Genomic DNA, 12,733 nt, shown 5'->3' on the forward strand with positions numbered 1-12,733 from the left:
AAAACAGAACACAGCTCAGCTCAGTTGGAGCTGAAAAGAGTGCAGGACATGCCTCTCATTCTTTGAGCTCACTGGTCTATTTCTCAGCATTTCCAGATTTAAAATATCCTTCCCATGGCTGATTTTCCTCCGACAGTGACTGCACGGATTCACGGTTAACACTGTAGGGGGATGAAAAGAGGTGCATTTCCTCTACATTCACAGATACAAGTACACAGTTATACAATAGTTTATATTTAGCTTATAGGGGGAGACCAGGCTTGTCACAATCCAGTGAATATTTATTATATTTTATTAATGCATAATACATATGCACTATATTAATGCATAAATATTATTGTAGTTTCTGTCTGTAAATTTAAATGCAAAAACAATGAAAAAAAATTAAAGACACAAAAATGCCAAGCCATTGTTTTGGCCATCCGAATATTGTAAATACAAATAATTTAGTTATATAAAAGTAATATTAAAAATAAAATAAATAAATAATTTATGCCATTTAATAAATTGCACAGAAATAAGGTATTAAAATGAATGCATTCTACTGTGGTTACTGATGTATAACCTTTTTGACAACTACCCGGAGTCTGTTCTACATAAAGGTGCATTCACACACACAAACACACACTCACAAAGAAATAATGTTCTAAGTAAGTAGATCCAAATGATCAGCAGATGCTGATTTGATCTTACTTGCAAGCACATCTGTAGATTAGATGCCTCGGTACAATATGTGTATGGGCAGGACAAATGAGATTCCACTGCAATGACAGCTGTGTCCAGTTGTGTAATCTGCTTCACTCCATACAGTTCTATTCTACACATGATTTTCTTTCATCATTGTTATGCATACAGTCAGGGGCGTCATGCATTCATGATTTTTGAGGGGGCACATTTTTTTGGGGGGGGGGGGGGTCGGGGGTATAAGTCATTCTACGAAAGCACTGTATAACTGATATAGGCTTATTTTTTTATTATTTTTTTCCTTTTTATTCAAAACAATTCCAAACATGCTTAATAAATCAGGTAATATCTCGTTTCTCAAATATGTGTAGGTAAATGCGTTTTGCACCTTTATAGATTGCTATTAGATCAATATATGGAAATGTAGTGTAATCTATTAACTACACATAAAAACCTGACTTTTTACTTAAGTGCCATATAATCCCATAAAATATTTTTAATACGACTGAATTTGCATTTAATGTAAATTTTAATAACAATATTGTAAGATACTTATTTTAACACTTTCATTTTACAGAGAGTAAAGAACATTTACATGATCAAAAAACATTTTCATTCAGTCTAGCCAGAGTTCAGGCACTCTCAAAAACTCCCATTAAAATCACTGAAGCACTTTACATTATGAAACGAATATCTTACATTCGTACGCACATCTGCACTTTTTGTTGTTTCTGATGAGAGAATTCGCTAAATAATTCAGTCAGCGAGCAAGTGAACAAAACAGAGTCAGTGATGACTCTTCTGGACGTCTCTGATTGGCCATTGCATCCATAAGCGCAACAGAATAGTTTCTGATTGGTTATCATGAAGCGTTGTACGAACGCGTCTGTCTCTGGCTCAGCGCCAGCCAGCGAACGCAGATTTGAATTTAGCAGCTGATGCTGTGCACTGAACGATCTAATCACACCGCTGTGATTGTATCAAATATATAAAAAATATTATTCTGCAATTTTTTTTTTTTTTTTCGTTTGGAAGCTGCATTTAAAATCCACTTGGCTCAGAAATCTGAGGGGGCACGTGCCCCCTCACTTCGAATGGGCACGACGCCTCTGCATACAGTAGTATGACCTCTTATATTAACCTCAATTATTAATTTGTTACACTTTCGATTGTAATTCATACACATTTTAAAATACAATCTCAATATTGGGGGGAAAAGTTGAGTGGGGAAAATGTGTGAATTATTTGTAAATATGTATCTCACATAGAACTAGGCCTATTTCGAATATGAGAATATCAGAATCAGAATGAGCTTTATTGCCAGGTATGTTTACTCATACGAGGAATTTGTTTTCGTGACAGAAGCTCCGCAGTACAACAGAATGACAGCGACAGAACATAAAACACATAATAAAAGAATATAAAAATACAAAAAATACAAATAAGTAGATAAGGAATAACAATATACAAATTGACAATTGTAGGCAGGTATATTACAAAAATGCAGTTATGTATGTACATGTATATTATGTGCAAAATGTAAGTGTATACTAAGTATGTGTGTTAGATAAATTAAGTGTATGTGTATATAAATATAAAGTGTAGTGTGTTCAGTGTGTATCAGCTGTTCATAAGATGGATTGCCTGAGGGAAGAAACTATTCCTGTGTCTGGTCGTTCTGGTGCTCAGTGCTCTGTAGCGTCGACCAGATGGCAACAGTTCAAAGAGGGAGTGTGCTGGATGTGAGGGGTCCAGAGTGATTTTAACAGCCCTTTTGCTCACTCTGGATCAGAGGTGGGTAGTAACGAGTTACATTTACTTCGTTACATTTACTTGAGTAATTTTTTGGGGTAACGAATACTTTTCGGAGTATATTTAAAGATGGGTACTTTATACTCTTACTTGAGTAAATTTTTGGGGAAAAATCTGTACTTTTACTTCGTTACTGTGGGCGACGCTCCTCTCGTTACTTTATCTTAATACAATAAATGCATCAGTTTATTCCAAACGCGCCGTCTACTTTTCTCTGGGCAATGAGCGATGCCCATTCGCGAATGATTCATTCTTTTGAGTCAATTCTGTTCAAAGGCTTGATCAAACCAATTGGCAAACGAGTGAATTGGTTCATGAATCAGTTTGAATGAGTCGTTCAGTTCCCTGCCGCACGCGCTGAGCGTCTGAAGTGGTTCACTCGGAGTTGTAACATTTAAGAACAGAAAGAGCGTTGAAAACGTGGCTGGAACTGCACTGAATTGAAATCTGCAAAGGTTATTATTTGCTAGCGATTGAGATCCTTATTAGATGAACACCGCGTGTGCTGTCTACTGTTTAACAGGTAATAACTTGGGCTACATTCGATTAACGTACACGATACAACTGTGAAATTAGTTTGTTGTACGTGTGTGGCTTATAACAGAGGGGAGTCAAGTTGAATGCAGCTTCCAAAAGACAAAAAATAGCCGATTAAGATTTTATTAATTTTAATACAATCACACTGGTGCAAGTACGTTCAGCGAGTCATATTATCAGCTGCTAAATTCAGATCTGTGATTGCTTGCTGGCGCTTAGCCAGAGATAGATGCGTTTATACAGCTCTGCGTATTATAACAAATCACACATGATTCTTTTGAGCTTATTAAAGCATTGGCCAATCAGAGGCTTTCAGATGAGTCATCGCTAAAATGCCGGTGCTTCCTTCACTCGCTCTTTCTGGCGAATTCTCTCGCAGGAACAACAAAGTGCAGATGTGTGTACGAATTTTTAATTAAGATATTGATTTCACAGTGTTAACAGTTTCAGTGATTTTAATGGGAGTTTCTGAGAGTGATTGAAATCTAGACTGTCAGTGAAAATTATCTTTAATAATGTAAATGTTATTTGCTCTCTTTCTGAACAATGAAAGATTAGTAGCAATATTTATATCACATTAACTTTCAATGTTAAACTCACATTTAATATAAAGTCAGTCGTATTAAAAATATGTTATGGCATGACACCTATATCTGTTACTTAAGTAAACAGACAGGGTTTTATAATAAATTACATAAATTGGAGTAAAGGCTGATGAAATATATACATTTATACACGCACACATACATTACATACATTTTATCTATATATCTAAATAAAAATAGGCTCAGTATATATGACCCAAAGTAACTAGTAACTAACTACTTGAGTAGATTTTTTATCCGATACTCTTTTACTCTTACTCAAGTAACTATTCAAGACTAGTACTTTTACTTTTACTTGAGTAAATATTTCTAGAAGTACTTTTACTTTTACTTGAGTACAGTTTTTGGGCACTCTACCCACCTCTGCTCTGGATAAGTACAGTTCTTGAATAGATGGGAGAGTTGAACCGATGATTCGCTCAGCAGTCCGGACTACCCTCTGTAGTCTTCTGAGGTCAGATTTAGAAGCTGAGCTGAACCAGACAGTTACTGAAGTGAGAACCCTGCAGGACAGGGGCATGACCAGGTTGTGCCAGTGCCTTTCCCATCATCTCCTCTTACTTGTGAGGAGCATGAAAGCCTGTACCCTTTGTTGGGCTTAACAATTTGGGGAACACCTGCTATCTGAACAGCATCCTTCAGGTATACTGTTCAACTTATTGTTCATGTATTGTTTATGACACTGTTCTTAAGGCAGGACACCGCAAGTGAATAGGGAAAAATTTTAACCAATATATAAAATCATAATGAATTAATCAGTTATTTAGCATTACAGGTTTTCTGAAATGTTATGTACAAATATGTAAATTGTCCAATATCTGATTAAATATGCACTCATTTGTACTTTAAAATAAATAAAGTAGTTATAGATCAGAGTTGTTCAAACTCGTTCCTTGAGGGCCAGTGTCCTGCAGAGTTTAGCTCCAACTTGTCTCAGTACACCTGCCTAAAAGTTTCTAGTATGCCTAGACCTTGATTAGCTGGTATAGGTGTGTTTAAGAGTGTTTGGAACTGAACCCTGCAGGACAGGTGCACTCCAGGAGCATGACTATGTGGACCCCCCATACACTGTTCATGATGTCCATCTGCTGGTGAACTATGAGAAATACTTCTTGTACATTTAATAATAAATAAATACATCTCTATGAAACTATTTTCATTTTTATTTTTTTATTTTGATATTATTTTAGAGGGAAAAAAAGCAAACGGGAATTCAATGTTTATTATTATTATTGTGTTTATTTTTTATGTTTTAGCTGAGAATTATGTTGTAGTTTCTGGCATGCAAGTTTTTAAATTTGACATCACTAATAACAGTGTAGCATTATATCTAGCCTATATGATTTCTCTATTATAGATCAGTAGTCCTAAACAACATAAAATAAACATATTTCTCGTTCTCGGTCTGCGTCATTTTTTAATCAGTATTTTGAGACAATTTTAAAGACATGTATTTAGGATGAATTAAAAATATATATATATATATATATATATATATATATATATATATATATATATATATATATATATATATGTAATCTGCACTTTAAAATATTTTAACAAAATAATCGATTTATTTATAAGAAAATGACCATCTACGCTTCCACTAGATCCGTTGTCCAAACAATACTGTTTCCTGTGAAGCTCCTTATATTACGCTGATCCAGATTCAGCCTTCCATTCACAAACCCAAACCGCAAGGAGTTTACAAGCCCACACTTTACTGATCTCAGATCGGTTTAAAATGGCAGTCTCCACGTATATCAGGGGGCGTAGTTGTCCAAAATGATGCCAACATTAATATATTGATTTTTATTCATAGTTTTGAAAAAAAACTATATTTTCTTAAACTAAAAAATACGTATTTAATCATACTGTCCATGGCGGTTCTCCTTCTTTAATTTCACAGTTCATTCTACCACGTCCTTTTGTTCAGGCAGTAGCGGAGGAATCTCAGTCGGGGAAAAAGCGCCAAGTTCTACAGTAGGCGCGGTTGTCAAGTTTGTGTGTATTTAAACCGAAACTGCGTACTTGGGATTGTATTTTTCGAAAATGTGACGCGTGCATAATAAGACTAGTCAGGTAAGACCATTAAATGTAGCTTTTTTTTTTAATTTCGTGACTCTGAAGTACTCTTGATGAAATAAACGCGCGTGTTGTGTGGGCTGGGCGGCTAACGTTACTCAGTTAGCTACGCTGCTATATATGTGCCTTCATGCATATGAATAAAATAAATGTTCAAACTAAGAGTCTCGAGATCATATGACGCGAGTATTCATCACTAAGCGATTATATATAAATAAAAGGTTGGTAGTTAAAGGTATATTCGTAGCAGAACACGCTTCTGTTATTTTCTAGGGCAAATTGAGTTCAAGGCTTTCACGCGGTATGTGGCTGATCGTAAATGTTTTGATTGAGTTTGTTTCGTTTTCCGACGTTTGCTTTGGTTTCTCTTTCATCTTCTATAGTGAATAGTCAAAATGCCCGTGCTGCACAGTGAAGGTGGAGTGGTGGCTGCAGTTGGCAGTCCTGTGAAGAAGAGCAAACTCTCTCTGAGATTCTTCCAGAAGAAGGACACCAAACGAGCCCTGGACTTCTCAGAGGCCCCTACAGAAGACACCAGTACCGCAGAACCAGAAGAGACTACTAAGTATGGAATGTTGTTGTTGGGCTATCAAATACAGCTTGTATTTCAAAACACCATATTATTTTTTTCCCTAATTATTCTCACTTGTCCCCCTTAAGTCATGACCAGGTTGTGCCAGTGCCTTGCCCATCATCTCCTCTTACTTGTGAGAAGCGTGAAAGCCTGGTACCCTTCGTTGGGCTTAACAATTTGGGGAACACCTGCTATCTGAACAGCATCCTTCAGGTATACTGTTTAACTTACTGTTCATGTATTGTTTATGACACTATTTTCAAGGCAGGACACCGCAAGTGAATAGAGTGAAATTTTAACCAATATATAAAATCATAATGCATGAATCAGTTATTTTGCATTACAGGTTTTCTGAAATGTTATCTAAAAATATGTAAATTGTCCAATATCTGATTAAATATGCACTCATGTGCATTCATATCCAGAACATAAATCTGTTAAAATTGTTCAATTTAATTTTGTTTACATAAAGGATTTTATAGAGGGTATTTTGGATGTCTTTTTAATTTTTTTAAAAAATCTATAATCCATAAAAATACTAGAAATCAAACAGCATATATATATATATATATATTTAATGTATATGTGTATGTACATACACAAAAAAACACTACAGTAGTTTGGATCCTATTAAATTTTTTAGTAGGTTTAAATGTTTTACCCTTCTTACATTTGCAGGTTTTATATTATTGTCCTGGTTTTAAAGAGGCCATCAAATCTTTGTGTCTGTTGGCTAAGATGAAAGACAAGCAGCAAGAAGATGGTGCCAAAAATGAGGTTGGAAAATTTAATCTTTTAAGAAGTGTTTTCCTTTACATTGCTTATGCATGTAAAAATATATATATTAGTACTAATTTGTTTGAGCTTTTGTCTTCAGGTAAAAGATTTAGGATATATATATATATATATATATATATATATATATATATATATATATAAATGGGGGGGGGGGGGGGGGGGGTTAATGACAGGCAGTGAAATTCTTAAATGAAAGATAGGAAATATAATGCCCCTCCTTTATGTGAGCAGGTCTCATGCAGTATTAGTATTTCTTGATCATTGATGAAACAAGTCAGACATTTTTTCCTTTATTATAATTGATTACATGTTTTTATGTTATCAGGGGGACACTGGTGAGAACACACTACATGTTCCAATGGAGCTGCTGGGTAGTTTCCACAGCCTCATCTCTTCTTTGGAACAGTTGCAATCCAGCTTCCTGCTTAACCCGGAAAAATACAGTGATGGAGAACTTGCCACACCACCTCGCAAGCTGCTTAACACACTCAGGTAATGCTGTGGGCCAGAGCATCATTCAGGGACATTGAAAAGACATTTAAACCTCTCAGGAAGTTAAGAATTTTTTTTATGAGTTTCCAAACAAATCTGTATGATCTCTCCATTGCAGGCAGCTTAATCCAATGTATGAGGGTTACTTGCAGCATGATGCACAGGAGGTGCTGCAGTGCATCCTTGCTAACATCCAGGAGGCCTGTGACAATATCAAAAAAGAGCAAACAGACAACACAATAAGCAATGGAATGGGGGATTCCACCCATGAGGATGATGGGAGCTCTGATGGCCAGTTGAGCGGAAAGAGAAAGAGTGACACGGAAGCAGGCAATGCTAAGAAAAAGCCAAAATCTCAAAGTAAATCAAAGAAAAATGAGGAGAACGTGCCTATGACCCGCTCAAAACGAAAGTCCTCCAGTGACATAACCACAGAGAGTTCTGACCAGAGGAATGGAACAGAAGAGCAAGAAAAAGAGCAAGAGAAGGACAGGGGGAGCACCACAGAGGAGGAGAAGAATGACAGTCCCCCAAAAGAGGTGGGCAAGAGGACAAGGAGAGGGAAGCTGGGCTGGTTGAAGCCATCTGGGAAGCAGCCTAGCATCTTCTCGAAGTTCCGCAGCATGGGACGAATTACTTCACATGTGGGAGGAAAAGGGGAGACCAAGGAGAAATCAGAGTGTAGTGTCCAAGAGAAGCAGGAGAAGGATACCACTGTGAATGAGAGCAGAACTCAAGAAGATAAACAGAGTCTGGAAAAGAATAAAGGTATATATCTTACACAATCAAAATTGGGACCAATTTCCTAGCTGCTTTTTTTATTTTTTAAGTAAGTATTGGCAAATGGGATAGCAAATAAATAAACATTTAAATATTTGACTAATTATTTTGCAATATAATGTGTTCTATTAACTGGACAAATTGATTGTATGTATATTTTGGAACTGAGATTGTAAATTATTGTAAATATATGGTGGTAAGGTGTAAACTGAGAATTTACAAAAGTTAACTGCAACGAACCAATGAGCATCAATTAAACATCTAGCTTTTCAAATGTTATTTACTTTTGTAATTTGATTGGAGCCCCAGACATGAGGACAAAAATATATTTTTTTGTGGCTACAAATGAAGGATTTCCCCTAGTTTTAATTAAATCGTGGCCACAAACAGAATTTGTTCCCACAACCTAATTTATTCCCTTGATAGTAAATCGCAGCCACACTGTACTAACTTGTTCTCTTGTTTTAATTAAAAATGATGGAACAAATTAGTACAATGTAGCCACAATTTACTAAAACGAGGGAGCAAATTCTTAATTTGGGACCATGTATGTATGTATATATATATATATCCATGTTATGTTTGGGGCTCTACATTTGTGATCAATAACTTCCATAACTAAAGAATTTGCCAACGTTGTGTAATTAGATCAGTCAGGACTGGATGTGCTGAAGTGGATGTTCCAGGGTCAGCTGGTGCTGCGGACACGCTGCCTGGAATGTGAGTGTTTCACAGAGCGGAGAGAGGACTTTCAAGACATCAGTGTACCTGTGCAAGAGGACGAGAACAGCTCCTCTGACTCCAGTTCTGAGAGTGAGTGTTTGAATCCATCTGTGTTTGTCTATCAGTCAACACTTTAGGATGCTGGTTAGATAATTTAGGACTGTATCCTCCTTTTTCAGTTTCTCCAGATCCCAAGCCTGAGCTGAAAACTCTAAAGTGGGCCATATCTCAATTTGCGTCTGTGGAGCGGATTGTGGGTCAAGATAAATATTTCTGTGAGACCTGTCATCACTACACAGAAGCTGAGAGAAGTCTTCTGTTTGACAAAACACCAGAAGTCATCACAATCCACCTGAAATGCTTTGCTGCCAATGGCTCTGAGTATGTATCTTCTGATTTTAATGCTTGTTTCCGATCTTGGAACTATGGAAGTCCTGTAGGACACAGTAAATTGAGTCTTTTTCCATTGTTTATTACAGCAGAAAAAAGAAAGAAAGAAAGAAAACATTAAGATTCAGAGTGTTGATTCATTAGACACTCTGATTCATTAAGAATCAGGGTGAAAATGTTTAGGAATTAGCATGTCTTGGGGGAAAAAAAAACCTTGAAAAGATGACAAATAGCCCAGTCTTTTTAAAGTTAACAATATGTGCATTAAGAAGTTGGTAAAATCATCTTCACTGTTTAGGATGGACCCTTATGCTGGCCTTTCCAAGGTGAATACTCCTCTGCAGACCCCACTCAAACTTTCCCTGCATGAGTGGTGCACTCAGCCGGATTCTCCAGACCAGAGCCATCACTATGAGCTCTTTGCCGTGGTCATGCACAGCGGAGTAACCATCAGCAGTGGTCACTACACCACTTACATCCGCATGATGGATCTCCATCGTACCACTCTCAGGCTTCAGTCTCAGGATGACGAGCAAAACCGAGACCAAGAGGAAATCATGAAACCGAAGAAAGAAGAGGGACCTCAAACAGAATATGATGACGGTGAGGTGTCTTTCAGCTTGTCTGGCAGAGGGCAAAATGTGGCTAGAGCCAGCGCAACAACAAGCATGTCCAGCAAATCAGGAAGCAAGAGGTGCTCTGAGGGTGTTGGGCTTTTAGGAGGACAGAGGAGCGTCACCAGTTATGAGCTCAGCAACAGCAGTCAAACCAATCCTGAGAAGGCTTCCAGCTTAGCCAGTCGTGCCGCAGGTTCTCTGCTTCAGAACGCAGTGAAGAAAGAGGAAGAGGAAGTTGAAGCTATGGGCGATGGGACCCAGGTGAATTTTGACCTTGCTCTGCGAAACCTTTTGGACTTTGAGGGAAAGTGGATGCTGTTTGATGACTCTGAAGTGAGACTCTTTGAAGAAGAGGACTTCCTCAGAGCCTGTTCCCCTGAGACTTGCTCCACATCTACACCCTACCTGCTCTTCTACAAGAGAGTCTCTTAGTAAAAACAGCCAATTGGATATGGACACTCCACTCAATTACTAATTTTTACTGGTAAGACATGGACTCTGAAAGTATGTTTGCAGGTAACTGGAAAAGCAAGTCAAATGTGTTTGTGTAACAAGTGTCAGTCAGTGAAAAGCCGATGGGAATCTTTCAAGGCTATGACATTTGTCTTTTTTTTTTTTTTTTTTTTTAGTCTTACTGTTTTTGTACTTTACTTTCTTCGTGTTCAGTGAGTTCATGTCATCTGCTTTTCAGTGACACTTATGCAAATGCAACTTGGCACTTATTATAGTGCATATTACAGTTTTCCTATACTTTCAAGCATTCCATAGAAACTCGAAGATGATTTCTTGTGCACTGAAATTTTCTATATATTTTTAAAATCGTTTGGGTTTTGTCTCAAATATAAATTCACATTTTTGATGTCCCTGTTTTGGAAGGTGTTATTAATTGCTTACAAACCCAGAGTAGATTTCACAATGACCTCTTAATTTTTTTTTTTTTATATATACTAAAAGGCACAGGCAATGTGTTCTGTTCCCCCACTGCAGACCATTTGCACACAGATAATCAAATTTTGTTTGAAAGGTGGTCAACCTCACAAGTGTATTAATTGTCTATAAATGACCACAGGGATAAAGTGACCTATTTTTCTAGATTAAAGTTTATCAGCCATACCTCGGTCCAGTCTAATAAGCTTTTCTTTCCCATCTTGTGAGAAGGCCCTGCCATTACAGTGTGAACTCTGAGCAATAAATAAGTCAATTCAAAATAATCTCTTATGTTCTGTTGTATATTTGGGGCAGGGAAAATGTAAATATTTTTCTATTACCTGGTAATATAGATTCTTACCACATTAAAACATCAACATAGAAAAAAGTATTTTGGTGCAGTTTCTTTAACAACACAGTGGAATGGTTAAGAGTATTTATTTAGTAAAATATTTAAAGTAAACAAAAGGTACATAATGCTGAAAAAAAGTTTTTCACCTTTTTTGCGTTTTCTGTAAGGATTAAATAAACTCTTAAGTTGTACCGTAAATATTGAAAATGCACTGGGATGAAGTAAAAAATAATACATTTAAATTAAAAAAAAGTGCACACAGTAATTGAATACAGGTTTGACACATTGTATGCTAAATTCATCATCAGTACTTAGGATCATGTAACAGGCCTTTTTCGTAAGCTAATACAAAATTGGAATGATGTACCAAATGTCTTAACACTTAACTTTTTTTTTTCTATGGCAGAAACACTGATTTTGTGAGGATGTATTTTTGATATATACAAATAAATAATTGCATTTGTTCTTTTTATTTCTTCAGTCTTCACATGTCTAGCTTGCGAAGGCTCATTCTGCTAAAAGAGTCTCTGAAATAAAAAGAAAAAAAAATGTTATAAAAGGAGTATTAGATATTCCTGAGGAAACAAAACTTTAATGGTCAACAACTTTTATTTATTTTTATAAATATGCTCGCCAACAACTTGACTACCTTCTCAAGCTGTCCTTTTGCTGCTTGTTAAAATGGAAAAAAAGAAATTAAGTAAATTTAAAACACCTTTTTGGAAAATTATGTAATACGAAGAAGTATATCCAAGTGTCATCCAATATGAGCAACCAATATTGTCGTTGATGTATTTCACAAAATAGACCAGGCTATGAAGGCCCATTTCCTGACTTTAAGTTTTAATTCACAAGGCCTCAATTCAATTTGATTTAATGATGGAATTTCTATTCATTCTGCAATATTTGCATTACAACTTAAATGACAGTGTTGCTTTAATATTAAAGAAACTTAACAAATGTTGTGTGCTTTACAGTGAACCATTTGATGATGTATTACTAAAATATTAATGGCCCATTGATTTAAATATTAAGATTTGAGGGGGCAGCTCCCACCATTATTCATTCATTCAAACGTTAGTTTGGTAAACCAAGTTCCTGCAAAATAAGCTAGTTTATCGGTATATAGGACATTCTTAACAGCTTTTGACATCATTTTAATTGTCTGACCTATGTGAGTTGACCTGTACCACAGGTTTGTAGAGTTGTGGGATCTTCCTGTTAATGAGAGGCTGCAGAGCTTCTTTCAATCGGTGGTAGTTCCTCTCCAGTTCCCTCTGATACTCTTTCTGGTCTGGACCAATCAGACTCTTATTTTTGCGAAGGGCATCTTCACATCTAGGGGGGTTATTGAAGG

At 36.4% G+C, this 12,733-nt stretch overlaps 2 protein-coding genes across 12 annotated transcripts in view; one reads left to right on the top strand and one right to left on the bottom strand.

The window, feature by feature from the left end:
* The first annotated feature begins 5,561 nt into the window (after positions 1 to 5,561).
* LOC132151842 (ubiquitin carboxyl-terminal hydrolase 1-like) lies at positions 5,562 to 11,329 on the top strand. Of its 2 annotated transcripts, none has more exons than XM_059560267.1 (9): positions 5,562 to 5,720; positions 6,107 to 6,288; positions 6,384 to 6,510; positions 6,976 to 7,074; positions 7,421 to 7,587; positions 7,706 to 8,355; positions 9,016 to 9,180; positions 9,270 to 9,471; positions 9,779 to 11,329. In XM_059560267.1, the coding sequence occupies exons 2-9, from the start codon at positions 6,119 to 6,121 to the stop codon at positions 10,527 to 10,529; spliced, it is 2,331 nt and encodes a 776-aa protein (XP_059416250.1). In that variant the 5' UTR covers positions 5,562 to 5,720; positions 6,107 to 6,118; the 3' UTR covers positions 10,530 to 11,329. The 2 variants fall into 2 exon arrangements, with proteins under 2 accessions (XP_059416250.1, XP_059416251.1); XM_059560268.1 differs by lacking the exon at positions 5,562 to 5,720 and adding an exon at positions 5,810 to 6,024.
* Positions 11,330 to 11,446: 117 nt separating this feature from the next.
* Positions 11,447 to 12,733, bottom strand: part of LOC132151840 (dedicator of cytokinesis protein 7) — a 48,538-nt gene continuing 47,251 nt past the window's right edge. For all 10 annotated transcript variants that reach the window (XM_059560265.1, XM_059560264.1, XM_059560263.1 and 7 more), the window contains 2 exons: positions 12,547 to 12,714; positions 11,447 to 11,903 (listed from right to left, as the gene is read on the bottom strand). In XM_059560265.1, coding sequence (XP_059416248.1) covers positions 11,861 to 11,903; positions 12,547 to 12,714 — 211 coding nt within the window. In that variant the 3' untranslated portion in view covers positions 11,447 to 11,860. The remainder of the gene's footprint in view (positions 11,904 to 12,546; positions 12,715 to 12,733) is intronic.

Source organism: Carassius carassius, chromosome 10, assembly GCF_963082965.1.
Source record: "Carassius carassius chromosome 10, fCarCar2.1, whole genome shotgun sequence".
Classification (NCBI taxonomy): domain Eukaryota; kingdom Metazoa; phylum Chordata; class Actinopteri; order Cypriniformes; family Cyprinidae; genus Carassius; species Carassius carassius.